We start from the raw sequence: 14,664 nt of genomic DNA, 5'->3' as shown, positions 1-14,664 counted from the left end.
GTTATCAGCATGTGATTCGACTTAAACTTTGGATGTCTCATCCTTAACACTTTAGCAACTTCGAAGGCATGCTTCATATTCTGAACTTTGATTTCTCCCAGTCTCTCCTGATTTATCTTTACTTCTCAAGACCTGATCTTGGAGCCTTACTCTTAACATCCTTAACTTCTGATTTGGGAGTGAAAAATTCCATCTTTTACGCACTTCATTTTACAAAATAAAACCCCTTGATCCCTATTTGTTAGGACTTGCACAACACCAGGTTGTAGTCCAACAGTTTTATTTTAAATCACAAGCTTTCGGAGCTTACCTCCTTCGTCGGGTGAGCTCCGAAAGCTTGTGATTTAAAATAAAACTGTTGGACTATAACCTGGTGTTGTGCAAGTCCTTACATTTGTCCACCCCAGTCCATCACCGGCATCTCTACATCATCCCTATTTGTTAGGTGACCAACCAAGATGAACCATTTGTCACAAGGATTCATTTACTTTTGACCTTCCAAACTTTTTTTTCCTAGTATTAGCTCCAGGTTATTAATTACAGCATCAATAATTCAGAAGTCCTTTTTTTTTATTCTAAAGGGGATTTTCTAGAGCTCTCATTTTAATTCTTTTAGTTTTCAGAGGTGTGTGTTTGTGTGTGTTATAGTTGTATATTTAATATCTATTTTAAAGTGTTATTTAACTCATTGTTTTCTAGCCACCAAAGCCTGAAGACATGAGTATTGTATGCTTTACAAGTGGAACAACAGGTATTTTAAGTCTTGTTCAGGTTTGAGGATTTTCTCCTAACAACATGGTTTCTAGGCTAAAAAGCATGTGTTGGTTATAATGATGACAGTACGGTAAATAACTAGGCATCCTTTGAGCAAGGAATGGAATGACAAATTTGCATATTGTCCTTGCAACTTTGGTTTGAATCCAGCCAAAACACTCACTAAGCCCCATCTGAAATTGGTTTAGGGACTCATGGTATGGAACTAAACCAATCAAATAATACAAATTGGCCACCTTGTTTGAAGGACATGGCTGGAAAAAGTCAGTTGCATGGGGTTGTGACATTTTTGTTTTGGGAATTGCATTCCATAATTATGTTTACATTTCCACATGGAGTGGGGGGGAAGAAGGAGAGAGAAACATTGGTGTGGTTGGAGTTAAGATAGTGGGGTTATAGGCAGCCCATCAGAAAAGAATGCTGACCAGTTTTCATCTCGCTTGTCCTGGAATAGTGATGTCAATGATATATATCAACCTGGGTGATATTGGTTGATTTGGTATGTTACAGGAAGCAACTCTGGGGCTGCCATGATTTGTATGACTTAGTACTACACCAAGTAATGCATTATTCACTGAGCCATCAGGGATGTCTGTTCTGTCATCTCTGCAAAGAAAACATTCAACCCGTTGCATAAAGACTATCGTATCTGATTGATTTTTTTTTTTGAGTACTGGATGGCCAAGTGCAATATTCCTAACCCTCTCACAGTCAGCACTGATTGTTTTCCAAAAAAATCTACTCCTTTAAAAGTATTTAATTTTTTAAACTTAAACCTGGGTTGTGCATTAAGTGCTGCTTCATCCATAAGTCAGTGCAATGCTTGTATTTTGTATGCAAGGTTAAACCATTTCTTAAATTCAGTTCAAGTAAGTTGTATGAACAAGGGCTGCATATATCTAGAAATTTCCTACTGAAGTTTAAAAATTGGTTATACAACACTACTAAAACGTGATATGAAACACTTTTTCTTGCCCGTGTGTATACTTGTTGCTTAGAATGGCTCTTGGCAGCCTCTCTTTGCACTAATATAGATATCTGTAATTGCCAACCAGGGAAGGTGGGGAAAACATTTTTAATATACTTTTTTTAAAATAAAACTCACTTAATATGGTCATTTAAAAAAAAAAGTGAACACTGAATTTTGGGAGGAGGAAAGAGAATTAAACCAGAAAACCTTCTTAGGTTTAGCTTCCATGCAGATTTGTTTTAATTGAAGTTAAGTAGGGAGTAGGTAAGCCTACACTTCAAACAACAGCAAATAAAAAGTGAAAATGGCTTGTTTTAAATCCTTGACCCTAAAGGATAGTGTAAACCAGATGAGCTGAATGACAGCCTTGTTTTTAGTTCCTCAATAAAAATTTTCATTTGATTGTAGTTATATAGAAGCCATCATATTATGTGCAATAAATACATTGATAAATAATTAATTCCAGTGAACACCATCAACTCCAACCTTGAGTATACTTTGAAATGATCATTTTCATGTACTCCAGAAATCTTCACCCATGAATCCTCTACGTTTCTATAAACGATAACTGAATTTGTCCGTGTGCTTGATGATGCTAACTGAGTCAAAAATGAAACCTTACCTAAGAAAGGATCTACTTGCCATAGAGGGAGTGCAGCGAAGGTTCACCAGATTGATCCCTGGGATGGCAGGACTGTCATGCGGAGAGATTGGGTCGACTCAGCCTGTATTCACTCCAGTTTAGAAAAACAAGAGGGGATCTCATTGAAACATAAATTCTGACAGGGCTAGACAGACTGGATGCAGGGAGGATGTTTCCCCTGGCGAGGTGGGTGGGGGGGGGGGGGGTCCAGAACGAGGGGTCATAGTCTCAGGATACGGGGTAGGACATTTAGGATTGAGATGAGGAGAAATTTCTTCACTCAGAGGGTGGTGAACCTGTGGAATTCTCTACCACAGAAGGGTGTGGAGGCCAAGTCACTGGATATATTTAAGAAGGAGTTAGAGATAGAGATAATCAAGGGGTATGGAGAGAGCGCGGGAATATGGTACTGAGATAGAGAATCAGCCATGATCATATTGAATGGCGGAGCAGGCTCGAAGGGGCCGAATGGCCTACTCCTGCTCCTATTTTCTATGTTTCTATTAATTGGGTTCTGTGGCTGTAGGCCTCACTTTTCCTATCTGCTTATTTTAAAGCTTAGATGTTTTTCATAGTGTACTGGGAAAAGAAGACCGACAATAGATTAAACATCTTTGATGGATCAAACTCCCTTTTACATATTAGTGGTTTTTCATCTTTTTGAGCATGGGGAAGGGGCAGCCCTGTGAATCTAAATGAGATTTCTTGGTTTGCAAGTAGGAAATCTTGAATAATGAGTAGCTGCTAATTTTTTTTTTGTCTGAATAGGTGACCCTAAAGGAGCTATGTTGACACATGGGAATGTTGTGGCCAACGCAGCAGCTTTCTTCAAAATAACTGAGGTTTGTATGATTTAAATTGCATAAAGTCTGGAATTCCTGTGATAGCTGAGCTCTGTCAGTAATCCAGGATACTTTTGCAGTATAGGTTGCTCTTGGTATCTTGTACGGTGTTGCTTGAGACAAAAATGTGTTTTGCTTCTTTGCTTGTCTCTTGCTCAATTTTTTTTTCATTTACATCTGCCTTTGTTTAACTTTCTCCCTTTTCTGTCTCCAATCTGGTTGGGGTACTTGTTTATCAATCCCTCTCCAGCCTAGCACTCGGCAGTGAGTATGCACACCATCAGATAAAATGTGAAGTGGGGAGAAGATTGGTCACGCATGAGCACTATGGAAAATAGAAAAAAAAAACAATGCTGAGGAGCATCGGGGGAGGGGAGTGTGCAGTGGCCCTTTGAGGACCACTAGGCTGCTCAATGCCTGGTACCAATTGGTGGTGCATGCCTGACGTATGCTCTGCTCAATGGTACCTAAAGATTGGGTTGACAGCCTATGTACATCATAAGAGCCTGATTTAAAGCTTAGAATGAGGCTGTGGGCAGGGATGGAGTACGAACAGAGCGGTAAGTAGGGCACAGCGATTTATTTTTTTCCCGCTACTACCCTGTTCCTGCCTGGTGGAGTGACTTCAAATCGGCCCCCATTAGACATGGAGGGTGGAAGCAACCCTGAGGCCCTAAAAGGAGGGAGGCCTGCAGAAGCTGAGAAGTATTGGAAGATGGGATGGGTAGATTTTTTTTCAGAATTATTTTAATTTGTTCATAGTTTTTTTTGAGTGGGGATTATATAATGAGGAAACTAATATGGTAATTCAGAGGACTCAGCATATTTCTGTAATATGTAATTTGGCTCCTTTTTGTAATACATGTTTTGAAAGATGATAAAATGTTGGTCCGAATTTCACTTTCTGATATGTCTTAAGAACTGTGGTGGATCATTGTCTTGCAATATTCTAATGGCCTTCTGTCTCTTATCTGAACAGAATGTATTTACCCCCAGGACTGATGATATTTCTATCTCCTATCTTCCCCTGGCACATATGTTTGAAAGACTAGTGCAGGTAACCAAATCTATTTTCTTGCAACTTCTTGGACATGTATAAATTGGCATTCTCTCCAACAAAGTAGCAGGCTTAAGATATGATTAATCTAGGGGGGAGAATTTTGGGCAAGATCAATGCATTAGGCTTTGTGGTGAGAATATTATGGGCACATAGTTTTACAAAATGAAAGTCTCTGCATTTAAGCATCTATTGTTTTTGGGGATCCAAAGAATAATTTGGGGCTAGCAACTGGTTTCAACTTGATAATTAGTTAACTTAGTTACTCTCTGGATTCCAATAACTTTATTCTGAACTGATATAGAATTCAACACTTGTCAAGGTCGTCTTCACAATAGTTGAAAGTAAAGGATGCAGTTTGATCACAGGATCATATTGAAAATGGCATATTAAATGAATATAATTGTATTGCTTCAGACAGTATTGTACTGCAGTGGATCCAGAGTGGGATTCTTCCAAGGTGATATTCGATTGTTGGTAGATGATATGAAAATGCTCCAGCCCACCTTCTTTCCAGTTGTGCCTAGACTACTGAATCGGATCTACGATCAGGTTTGTTCCTTTTTGTTTAAAGTAAATGGGAAGAAGTAGAGTTAATTAATTTTCAATACAATTAATGTGGGAGCCCCTTTAAATTTTCCCCTCTTCCTCTCTTCCCCCACCCCCAAAAACACTGAAAATGGCACATCTTTACAGCCATTGGATGGCTAGGAGACATTATCAGTGTTCATGTGGGGGTGCGGAGCAATAATTAACAAATCAAATTAAAATTCTAAAATATTTTTAGTGGGTTCATTCCATTTATTCTTGTTGGCAAGAATACTTCAAGAAACTAATTAAACTAATTTGTGGTTGGAACAATTAATTCATGGCTGACTTAAATACTTGTGTAATCAGAGAAGTTTGGGAACTAGCTTTTTTTAAATTACCATGATCCTGGGAATTATGGACGGAACATGGAACAGGAGTAAGCCATTCAGCCTCTTGAGTCTGTTGCCTAACAAAAATCTATCAATCTCAGTTTTTAAATTTTTAATTGACTTAGCTTTTTGGGGGAGAGCGTTCCAAATTTCCACAAACCTTTTTGTGAAGAAGTGCTTCTTGACATCACCCCTGAACGGCTTATCTCCAGTTTTAGGTTTTGCCCCCTTGTTCTGGTCTCCCCTACCAGAGGAAATAAGTTTCTCTCTAACTATCAACTCCTTTTTAATCATCTTAAACACCTCAATTAGATCACCCCTTAATCTTGAAGATTTGGGAATCTAATTATAAAGCAAGCAATTGACGTAGTTAACCCAATATAGTAAAGTGAGATTTGTTTTTTCTGAATAAAGTATGGAGGCTGATTACAACTTTTATCTTGACCGTGTCATAATATTCCTATTTCTTTAAACCTGCCTCCCGATTGTTCAATTAACCCTTAAAATTGGATGGCTTTTTGGCAATTTTCTTCAGAAGCACACATTCCTTCTCTTGCTTGGATGACCATTTCAAATGATGCAGGCCTCCCAAAAAAAGGACTGAAAATGAGGGAGAATTGCACTTTCGAAGTGCCTTTTTACAATTTTTTTTCTATTGTTTGTAGGAGGGGGATGTTGTGATGCATGATAATAAGTCTAAAGCTACATGATTAAAATTGTACATTTGTAAACTGATTCTTTCACCTTGTTTAAGAATCCAATTTATTAAATAGATGGACATATTTTAAGAATCATAATGCTTCTCTATCTCTCTTCACTTGGTGACTTGCATAATTGAAAAATTAATAGACGACTGAATTTTAAAAAAACTTTTGTTTCTTCCTCCTGTTTGCTATTAAGTTGATCTAAATGAGGGTTCACTGGGGACTGGCGGTTTTCTCCTTCTTGGAAAGTGTCTAGTCTGTGTCATTGAATGACTGCATGATTTATGCCAGATAAACCTGAATCCTACTTCATGGCTTGGGTGCACTGTGCTTCCTTGCATCTGATCAAATCTTATTGCAGTCGCCTATGGAGACATCAAGAATGTCGCTTTTCATCTTGGTGAAATGTGATCTCCTTACTGACCCTATTGTCGCTTTATTCAGAAGCAAAGTAAATGTTTATAGTGGAGTAATTTTGTGATTCTATGTACAGAGCACAAGGGTCTGAATTCTTAGATAATATGTTTGATAATTCACATAGGTGCAAAGTCAGATGCAAACTCCTTTCAAGAGATGGCTGTTGAATATTGCTGTCTGCAGCAAAGGAGCTGAAGTATCCAAAGGAATTATTAGAAATGACAGTTTCTGGGACAAGATGATTTTCAACAAAGTTCAGGTAATGTGTAGGCTCTTCTGTGTTGTAAAATGACCTTAGCAGGAGACAATGACTTATCTGAGCTTTATTGTCCATTTACAGAAAAAGTACTTTATAGTCGTGGTTCCTAGGTAGGGACTTGGTTGTCCTGGCCGAGCACTAAGCACAAATATCTAGATCCTTTTTAGTAATACTATGTGTACTTGTGTATAAATGTTTGTTAACTTGTAATTCCATTTCCTAAAGCTATTTTTGTTAAGGTCTAGCACCATCCAAGTGAGTATTGAGCAGGTAATATTTACTCTAATCTCTGCCAATACTTCTCTGTAACTGATCACTATAAACTGTGCAAGGGAAAGCAACTTGCCTCTCTTCAAAGTCACTCCTTCTCGTATGCATAAAAGTAAGGTACAGTAACCTTTTCCTGGAACAATCTGGTAGACCTATAAGACTGTTTATCATTGTGAGCCCATAACCTGGAATAACGAAGACTAAGTTGCTCCATTGTGAAGTATCCCTGGTAACAGATGATCTAGCAGGGAAAGAATAGTTGTTTTTTTTGTCCAGGAAAAGTCTAGAAGTCAGTTGGAACAAAATGTATTTGTTGCTAAGTTACAGCTCATTTCTATTATGTAAAATACTAAGTGGTGGTTATTTACTCCTAATGCATTTAAGAACTTGCCTCCAAACCACTTGGCAGCAGCTGGACTTCAAACTAATACCCACAGCCCCATTTAAACTCCAGTATGTAGAATATTATTAGGCAGTACTTCATATAATGAAGTCTCCAGACAATTGCAATTTTGAAACTGCAGCAACTGAAGTCTTGTTTGTGTGTGTGTATTTTTAAATGTACATAATATATTCAACTGACCATGGGCAATTTAGTAGTATTTAGCAAAGTACCATAAACTAAGAACTCCTTGCCAAGAAGTTGTAGTCTTAACATGCTCAAAGAAACTATTCATTCTTTGTCCTTTTTATAAGCATTTCAAACGTTTTCTAAACCATTTTGTTTACGGAAGGCTACAATGGGAGGACGTGTCCGTGTGATGGTAACAGGAGCTGCTCCCATCTCCCCTCCTGTTCTAACATTCCTTCGAGCAGCACTGGGTTGTCAAGTAAGTATAGATATAGTCCTATTGTGCTTACTTATTCATCTGCTTTCACTTCAGATTTAAATTCTGTAATGCAAACAGTTTTAATAATTCCAAGATTGACTTTTAGAAAATGAGCATAAATTGTATTTGTGGAACCATTTGGGATGGAAAGAAAGGGCATAAAATTTAATGAAAAGTTACTCTCTTCAGTACATTGATAAATCTGTGATGCTTTCTCAAATAATTGTATACTTGTTTATAAAACATCAAAACACCAAGTGGGCTGGGGTCTAGTGGTTTTTTTTCTTGTCTGCAGATTTTTGAAGGATACGGGCAAACTGAATGCACTGCTGGATGTACCTTCTCAATGGCTGGAGATTCAACTGCAGGTATTCAACTTTACAGACAACACCCCTCCCCCAGTTTCCTCTCCAAGGATTCAAATTTCACTTTCCTGTCTTAAAAGTTTAAATCTACACATCAATGTTATCTGTCTACTGGTGCTGATTTTAGAATTGGGCTAATGAACAATCCCCCTAATTAGCTTACATTTACAATAAATGTTTTGAACTTTGATAATATACATTCTGTACAATCATAACAAAACATCCCATGGTGCTTGACAGTTGGGACTTTAGACCTGAGCAGGAGTGGGTGTTGGGGAAGGTGCAATTGAAGAAGTAGGTTTATAGGGAGCTTTTGAAGCTGGGGAGGGATATAGCAAGATGAAGGGATATGAGTGAGTTTTGAGTGGGAGCAAGATGGCTGAAAGCTCTACCAATGTTTTTCAATGGTGGGGGAGGAGGTGGAGAAGAGAGGGGGTGAAAACAGATACACAATAGATCAGAATTGGAAAAGCTTTGGATGCAGTTAGGGACCTAGGGCTGGAGGAGGCTGTGTGAAAATTGGAATGATTGGTAAGTGGGATTTTTGTGCAACTTAAGATGCAGGTGTTGATGTCCTGGATGAGTTGACGTTTTGCAAGGTGGAGATATGCAAAGATGCTGTCGGAGATGATTGCAAGCTTGGGTGAGGGTTTCAGTGACAACTAAAGGCTGAAATAGAGATGGGGACTGGCAATTGTTTCAGAAGTGGAAATAGGTCTTGGTGCTCTGGATGTTGAGTTTGAAGCTCTGCTTGGTTGACCAGGACACTCAGGATGCATACTGTTGCTTATGATTGAACAGTCATCTGGAAGGAGAATGGGATCAGGAGCTAGGGGGTGAAATTTCTGGTGGAGGCAGCAAAGGATGGCTTTGGTCTTGCCAAAGTTGACTTGCAACAAGTTAATGGCTCATCGACAACTTAATGTCAGACACACATTCTGTCAGCATGACCACAATGATGGAATCCAGGGTGGTAGTAGCAAAAGAAAGCTGGGTATTGACATATATATGAAAGCTGACCCCATGGCAATTCTTCTAATAGAAGAGACAAAGAAGCCAAGGTTGGAACCTGAGGGCACCAGAGGTGTTGAAGGCATGGGAAGAAAAAAAACATTGCAGGAAATGGACATTGGGACAGGTAGAATTGGAACTGAGTACAGCACAGTTTGGTTCCAGAAATAAGCACCAAATTGTAACTCAGAACTCACTATGCAATGAAAAGAATCTATGGACCCAGCTGGCAGAAACAAAAGGCTGAAAATTGACAATATGGCCAGTATTGCACCAACATTTTTTTTAAAATCCTGGCAGGGGAGGGTACAGTTGCCCATATGGTGTGTGTGTTACAATTATTATTTCCTATTGTACCATGGTTTATTTCTTAAGAGTTTTTGAGACCATGTACAGCAGTGTCTTATTTTGTACAGACCCTCACCCTGAGGGTTAGGTAAGTACCACTAAAAATGAATGGACAGCCTGGTCAAACTAAAATTGCATGTCTAACTTGTTACACTCAGGTCCATAAAACATTCAACATCCTGCTGTACCCACTGCCACAGAAGGATTCTAGCAAACTAATGTCACCATATGATCACATTCCATGGTCCCCTGGGCAGGCAGTTGGAGATCTTCCCTGGTACTCTTGTGCATTCAGGGTATGTGTATAGTGGATTTTGCCAGGCCCAGAAGCAAACTCACCAGGAGGGCATCTGGCCTTTGCCCTGTGCACCAGGTGACCAACTTTGGAGGGAAATGTGTGCAAGACTGCCTGGAGTACTGACCCAAGCTTTTTCATGTACTTTTCCTTGCAGGCCATGTTGGTGCACCAATTCCTTGCAATATTTTGAAGTTAGTTGATGTTGAAGACATGAATTACTTTGCTGCTCATGGAGAAGGGGAGGTAATGAATTATTTACCACAACAACTTGCATTTACATAGCGCCTTTTAACATAGTAAAACATCCCAAGGCACTTCACAGGAGCATTATTAAACAAAATTTGACGCTAAGCCACAAGGAGATATTAGGTCAGGTGACCAAAAACTTGGTCAAAGAGGTGGGTTTTAAGGAGCGTCTTAAAGGTGAAGAGGTTTAGGGAGGTAATTCCAGAGCTTAAGACCTAGGCAGCTGAAGGCCCAGTCGCCAATGGTTGAGCGATTTAAAATCGGGGATTCGCAAGAGGCTGGAATTGGAGGAGCACAGAGAGATCTGAATGTTGTAGGCAAGGGGGAAGATAACAGACTAATGTACACTGTGGAGGGGTGAGGCCATAGAGGGATTTGAAAACCAGGATGAGAATTTTAAAATTGAGGCATTGCTGAACTGGGAGTCAATGTAGATCAGCAAGCACAGGGGTGATAGGTGAACGGGACTTGGTGCGAATTAGGATATGCACAGCAGAGTTTTGGATGAGCTCAAGTTTACGGACAGTGCAAGGTGGGAGGCTGGCCAGGAGAGCATTGGAATAGTAGAGTCTAGAGGTAACAAAGGCATGGAGAGTTTCAGCAGCAAATGAACTGAGACGGGTGGAGATGGGTGATGTTATGGAGGTGGAAGTGGGCAGTCTTGGTGATGGGGACGAAAGCTCATCTCAGGGTCAAATAGGATGCCAAACTTGCGAAAGGTCTGGTTCAGACTCAGACAGTGGCCAGGGAGAGGGATGGAGTCGATGGCTAGGGAACTGAGTTTGTGGCGGGGACTGAAGATGATGGCCAATATTAAGTTGGAGGAAATTTCTGCTCATCCAGTTCTGGATGTCAGACAAATCAGAGACAGTGGAGAGGTTGAGAGAGGTGACAAATGAGGTAGAGCTGGGTGTCGTTAGCGTATGTGGAACCTGATGTGTTTTCAGAAGATGTCACTGAAGGGCATGTAGATGCGAGATAGGAGGGAGCCAAGGATCGATCTTTGGGGGACTCCAGAGGTAATGGAGCGGGAAGAGAATCCCTTGCAGGTGATTCTCTGACTGCGGCTGGATAGATAGGAATTGAACCAGGAGAGGGCAGTCTCACTCAGCTGGATGATGGAGGAGAGGCGTTGGAGGAGGATGGTGTGGTCCACCATGGCAAAGGCTGCAGACAGGTCTCGAAGGATGAGGGATAGTTTACCATGGTCACAGTCACACAGGATGTCATTTGTGACTTTGATAAGGGCTGTTTCAGTGGCAGGGGTTGAAATATGCTTGGAGGGGTTCAAACATCCAGTCTTTTGATGTTGGAATACAGATATTTACTGATGCCTAGTGGCCTTTTCTATTCTAGGTCTGCATCAAAGGCTCAAATGTGTTCAAAGGTTACCTGAAAGACCCAGAAAGAACAGCTGAAGCTATAGATGCTGATGGATGGCTCCATACAGGGGATGTTGGAAAATGGCTGCCAGTACGACTTTATTTTCTTCTGTATAACGTTTTGAAACAAGCTCTTACTAATTTTATGTCACTGTAATCTAATCTAATCAATACTCTTGTCTATTTGCATGCCATGCTGAACAGTTGTATACAAATTTCCAAAATCCATTGTATACTTTGTAGACCTATTTCCATTGAAGATTATTTGTCGCAGTACAACGCAGTAACAATGTTATACTAAATCATTAGTTCAAACCTGACGTTTCTATTTAGCTTCTTCATTTCTTTTCCATCTTTTCAGTATATTGTCTCAATTGAAAGCAACGTTGTTTTCAGCCTCAATTTCATCAGGAAGACTGCTTTGTGAATACTACCCTGGCATATTACTGTGCTAATTCAAATTTTGTTATTTGGTGTCTGCTTAAATGCTGCTTTGCTAGAACTAACAGCGCAGTGCAGGATTACTGAAAAAGGACTAACTTTTCCGTAGTCTAAATCACAACTTCAGGAATGGAAGGCCCACCAATAATGAAGCCACTAAAAGATCTTTTTATCAGTAAAACTTTGCAGAGTGTTGCAGCTTTATGAAGAATCCTTTGGAAAGATATTCCTGACTCTAAATCTGGAGGTTGCCTGTAATAATCACTGAATTACTTTTTAAAAGTGGAGTTGCTGTGCTGGAGCTAATCTCTTAATGCGGAGGAAAAAGCTTGTTGTCTAAATCTGATTAATCAATTGCTTATTAACTCAGTCAGAGGCTTGTTTAGGCTTGGACAATTAACTGATCCAGTGTATGTAGCTGCAGTGCACCTGTCCAGACAGGTTAAGGACTAATGAGTGTTACAAGATTAGATGGGAAATAATGAGCCACATGTCAGCAAATGAAAAAGGTTTGCTCTTAATGAGAAATGGATGATTTCAGGCTGTTCATATTTTTGCTTTTAAGAATTAATACCAAAAATGTTTAGAGAATCTGGGTTTTTCTTGGGTATTTTACTTTTTATCATGTTATTAAAACAAACTGCCTCTTGCCTTTTCAGAATGGAACTCTGAAAATAATTGACAGGAAGAAGAATATATTTAAACTAGCACAGGGAGAATATATTGCACCAGAGAAAATTGAAAATGTATATATTCGAAGTGGTCCTATAGCCCAAATTTTTGTGCATGGAGACAGCTTGCAGGTAACTGAGATGATTTTCCTCTTTTATTTTGCATTTTAAAATCCCATAGCCATTTTGGATAATGCAGTATAGTCTATAACAATTAAACTCAAATCTATCTGGCCAGTAATCGAACTTGCTGCTTAATTATAATTGTTGTTAAAAGGTTTTTTTTTGGTCTAGCAGAACAATATTGGTGTTTAACGGAAGTTGTTACATGGGTTTTAGAAAGGACCTTTTCTCACTTCTACTGAGGTAATTGTCTTTTTTTCTCCCCCCTCAGTCTCATTTAGTAGGCATTGTGGTGCCTGACCCAGAGGTACTTCCAGAGTTTGCTGCAAGTAAAGGATTCAAAGGCTCCTACCAAGAACTGTGCAAGAATCTAGTATGATTTTTTTAATTTTCCTATTGTAAATGTTCAAGATGTGAACTAGCATCTGAGAACTTGTAATAGATCTCACAACCCCCTTGGCTATGGTAGTTCCAGGTTTGATACAATTGATGGTAAATTTAAATTATGACTTACTGGAGTAGCTATAGTTATCATTTCTAGTGCAAAAGGGCTGCAACTGTGTTTACTCCTGTTCACCTGTAGCCCATTTCCAAAGTAGTGATGAATGGAAGTGGGAAATTGAAGAAGGGTGGCTGGGCTAAATTTGAAATATGTAAGGTTTCAGAATAACTTTTTTTTTGTTGAAATGTGAATCCTTATGGTTAATAGACCAAGTGTCTTGGTTACTTTAAGAATTAAAGCCAGTTAAGTTTTCTCTTTGTAAGTGATATGCAGGACATTGAGTAAACCATGGGCTCTGCTTTGAAATAGCCCTATCCCAGTTAATTAACCCTAGATTCTGCCCCCACGCAAGTTAAAATAAGAATTGAACTACCAGATTTGTTCCAATATATCTGATCTCTTGTGAGGTTTACCAATGTACAATGAAATAGCCAAGTTTGTAATTGGTTTTTTTTCCATCTTCCCCCTTTCAGGCAGTAAAGAAGCTTATCCTTGAAGACATGGTTAAACTGGGAAAAGAAGCTGGACTAAAATCATTTGAACAGGTACATTACAAAGCTCCAAAATAGCTACTGTGGGAAAGCACTGCACCATAAGTTGTCAGTAAACTGATTGAGTTACACTATGATGATTAACTTTCCCCGCCTTGTTTCTTGATTTGATGACATCGCTACTTTAATGACTGAACTATTATTGGCTGTTTTTAAAGTAGCAATTTTTAAACTAGATCACAACCTGACATTCATGTAATTTTATTGTGTTTACTCCATAGCTACTGGTTTTAGATTGGTGTACAGTTGGGAAGCTCTGTACTCTGCACAGGCCTTTCTTTTTGGCTGTAATGGAATTTTGGTCTGTTTTATCGTAACACATGCAGATCTTTAGTTCCAATATTTTTTGACTGAGCCATTAATGTAGCATCTTTTCCAGGTGGGAAGTTGTGGAAATATTGCACGCCTGTGTACCTTGCATGAAAATCTGTCACTCAACATGTGTGATATGGAAACATATCACATCAGGATGTTGTTTCTGGGATTTACCCTAGATATTAACTAGCTCAGCATCTCTGATCACTGCTAACTCCTGCTCCTTACTAACTTTGGAAGACAGTAAACACAACTTGGGATGTAAACTGCCACATTTATCCATTGAACAGTAGGAATGATGCACTGCACTGTAGATTTATAGTTATCCTCTTGGCCATTTCCTGATGGTAGGAATTTGCTATGCAAAACTGCAACAAAAGCAAAATACTGCAGATGCTGGAAATCTGAAATAAGAACAATGCTAGAAAACACTCAGCATGTTCAGGCAATATCTGTGGACAGAAACAGAGTTAACATTTCAGTTCAATGACCTTTTCATTAGTTCGTTCTTTTTCGATTATTTCACTAAACTGCATCTGGGTTATGGTTCCTGGTCCAATTGATCTTTCATTGAGTACTGACTTGGAACAAGAGACTATGCTCCTTTCATGACTGGGACAAAGGAAATTGGCTTTACTGAAGTATGATAATTGAAATCAATCAAAATCCACTGGATGCTTGTGTTTTGAATTGAATGGTTTGGCCTCAATTTTAACTTTTTTTTT

The 14,664-nt window shown here is 39.2% G+C and overlaps 1 protein-coding gene across 3 annotated transcripts in view; it reads left to right on the top strand.

Annotated features, from left to right (window-relative positions):
- acsl5 (acyl-CoA synthetase long chain family member 5) overlaps positions 1-14,664 on the top strand; it is a 49,841-nt gene that overhangs the window by 33,568 nt on the left and 1,609 nt on the right. For all 3 annotated transcript variants that reach the window (XM_068002231.1, XM_068002232.1, XM_068002233.1), the window contains exons 9-20: positions 700-751; positions 3,156-3,229; positions 4,209-4,286; positions 4,704-4,838; positions 6,452-6,586; positions 7,591-7,686; positions 7,982-8,054; positions 9,863-9,951; positions 11,311-11,427; positions 12,437-12,580; positions 12,843-12,944; positions 13,547-13,618. In XM_068002231.1, coding sequence (XP_067858332.1) covers positions 700-751; positions 3,156-3,229; positions 4,209-4,286; positions 4,704-4,838; positions 6,452-6,586; positions 7,591-7,686; positions 7,982-8,054; positions 9,863-9,951; positions 11,311-11,427; positions 12,437-12,580; positions 12,843-12,944; positions 13,547-13,618 — 1,167 coding nt within the window. The remainder of the gene's footprint in view (positions 1-699; positions 752-3,155; positions 3,230-4,208; positions 4,287-4,703; positions 4,839-6,451; positions 6,587-7,590; positions 7,687-7,981; positions 8,055-9,862; positions 9,952-11,310; positions 11,428-12,436; positions 12,581-12,842; positions 12,945-13,546; positions 13,619-14,664) is intronic.

This window comes from Heptranchias perlo, chromosome 21 (genome assembly GCF_035084215.1).
Source record: "Heptranchias perlo isolate sHepPer1 chromosome 21, sHepPer1.hap1, whole genome shotgun sequence".
NCBI classification, from domain to species: domain Eukaryota; kingdom Metazoa; phylum Chordata; class Chondrichthyes; order Hexanchiformes; family Hexanchidae; genus Heptranchias; species Heptranchias perlo.
Note: the sequence above shows the minus strand (reverse complement) of the source record. Positions and strands in the feature narration are given on the sequence as shown.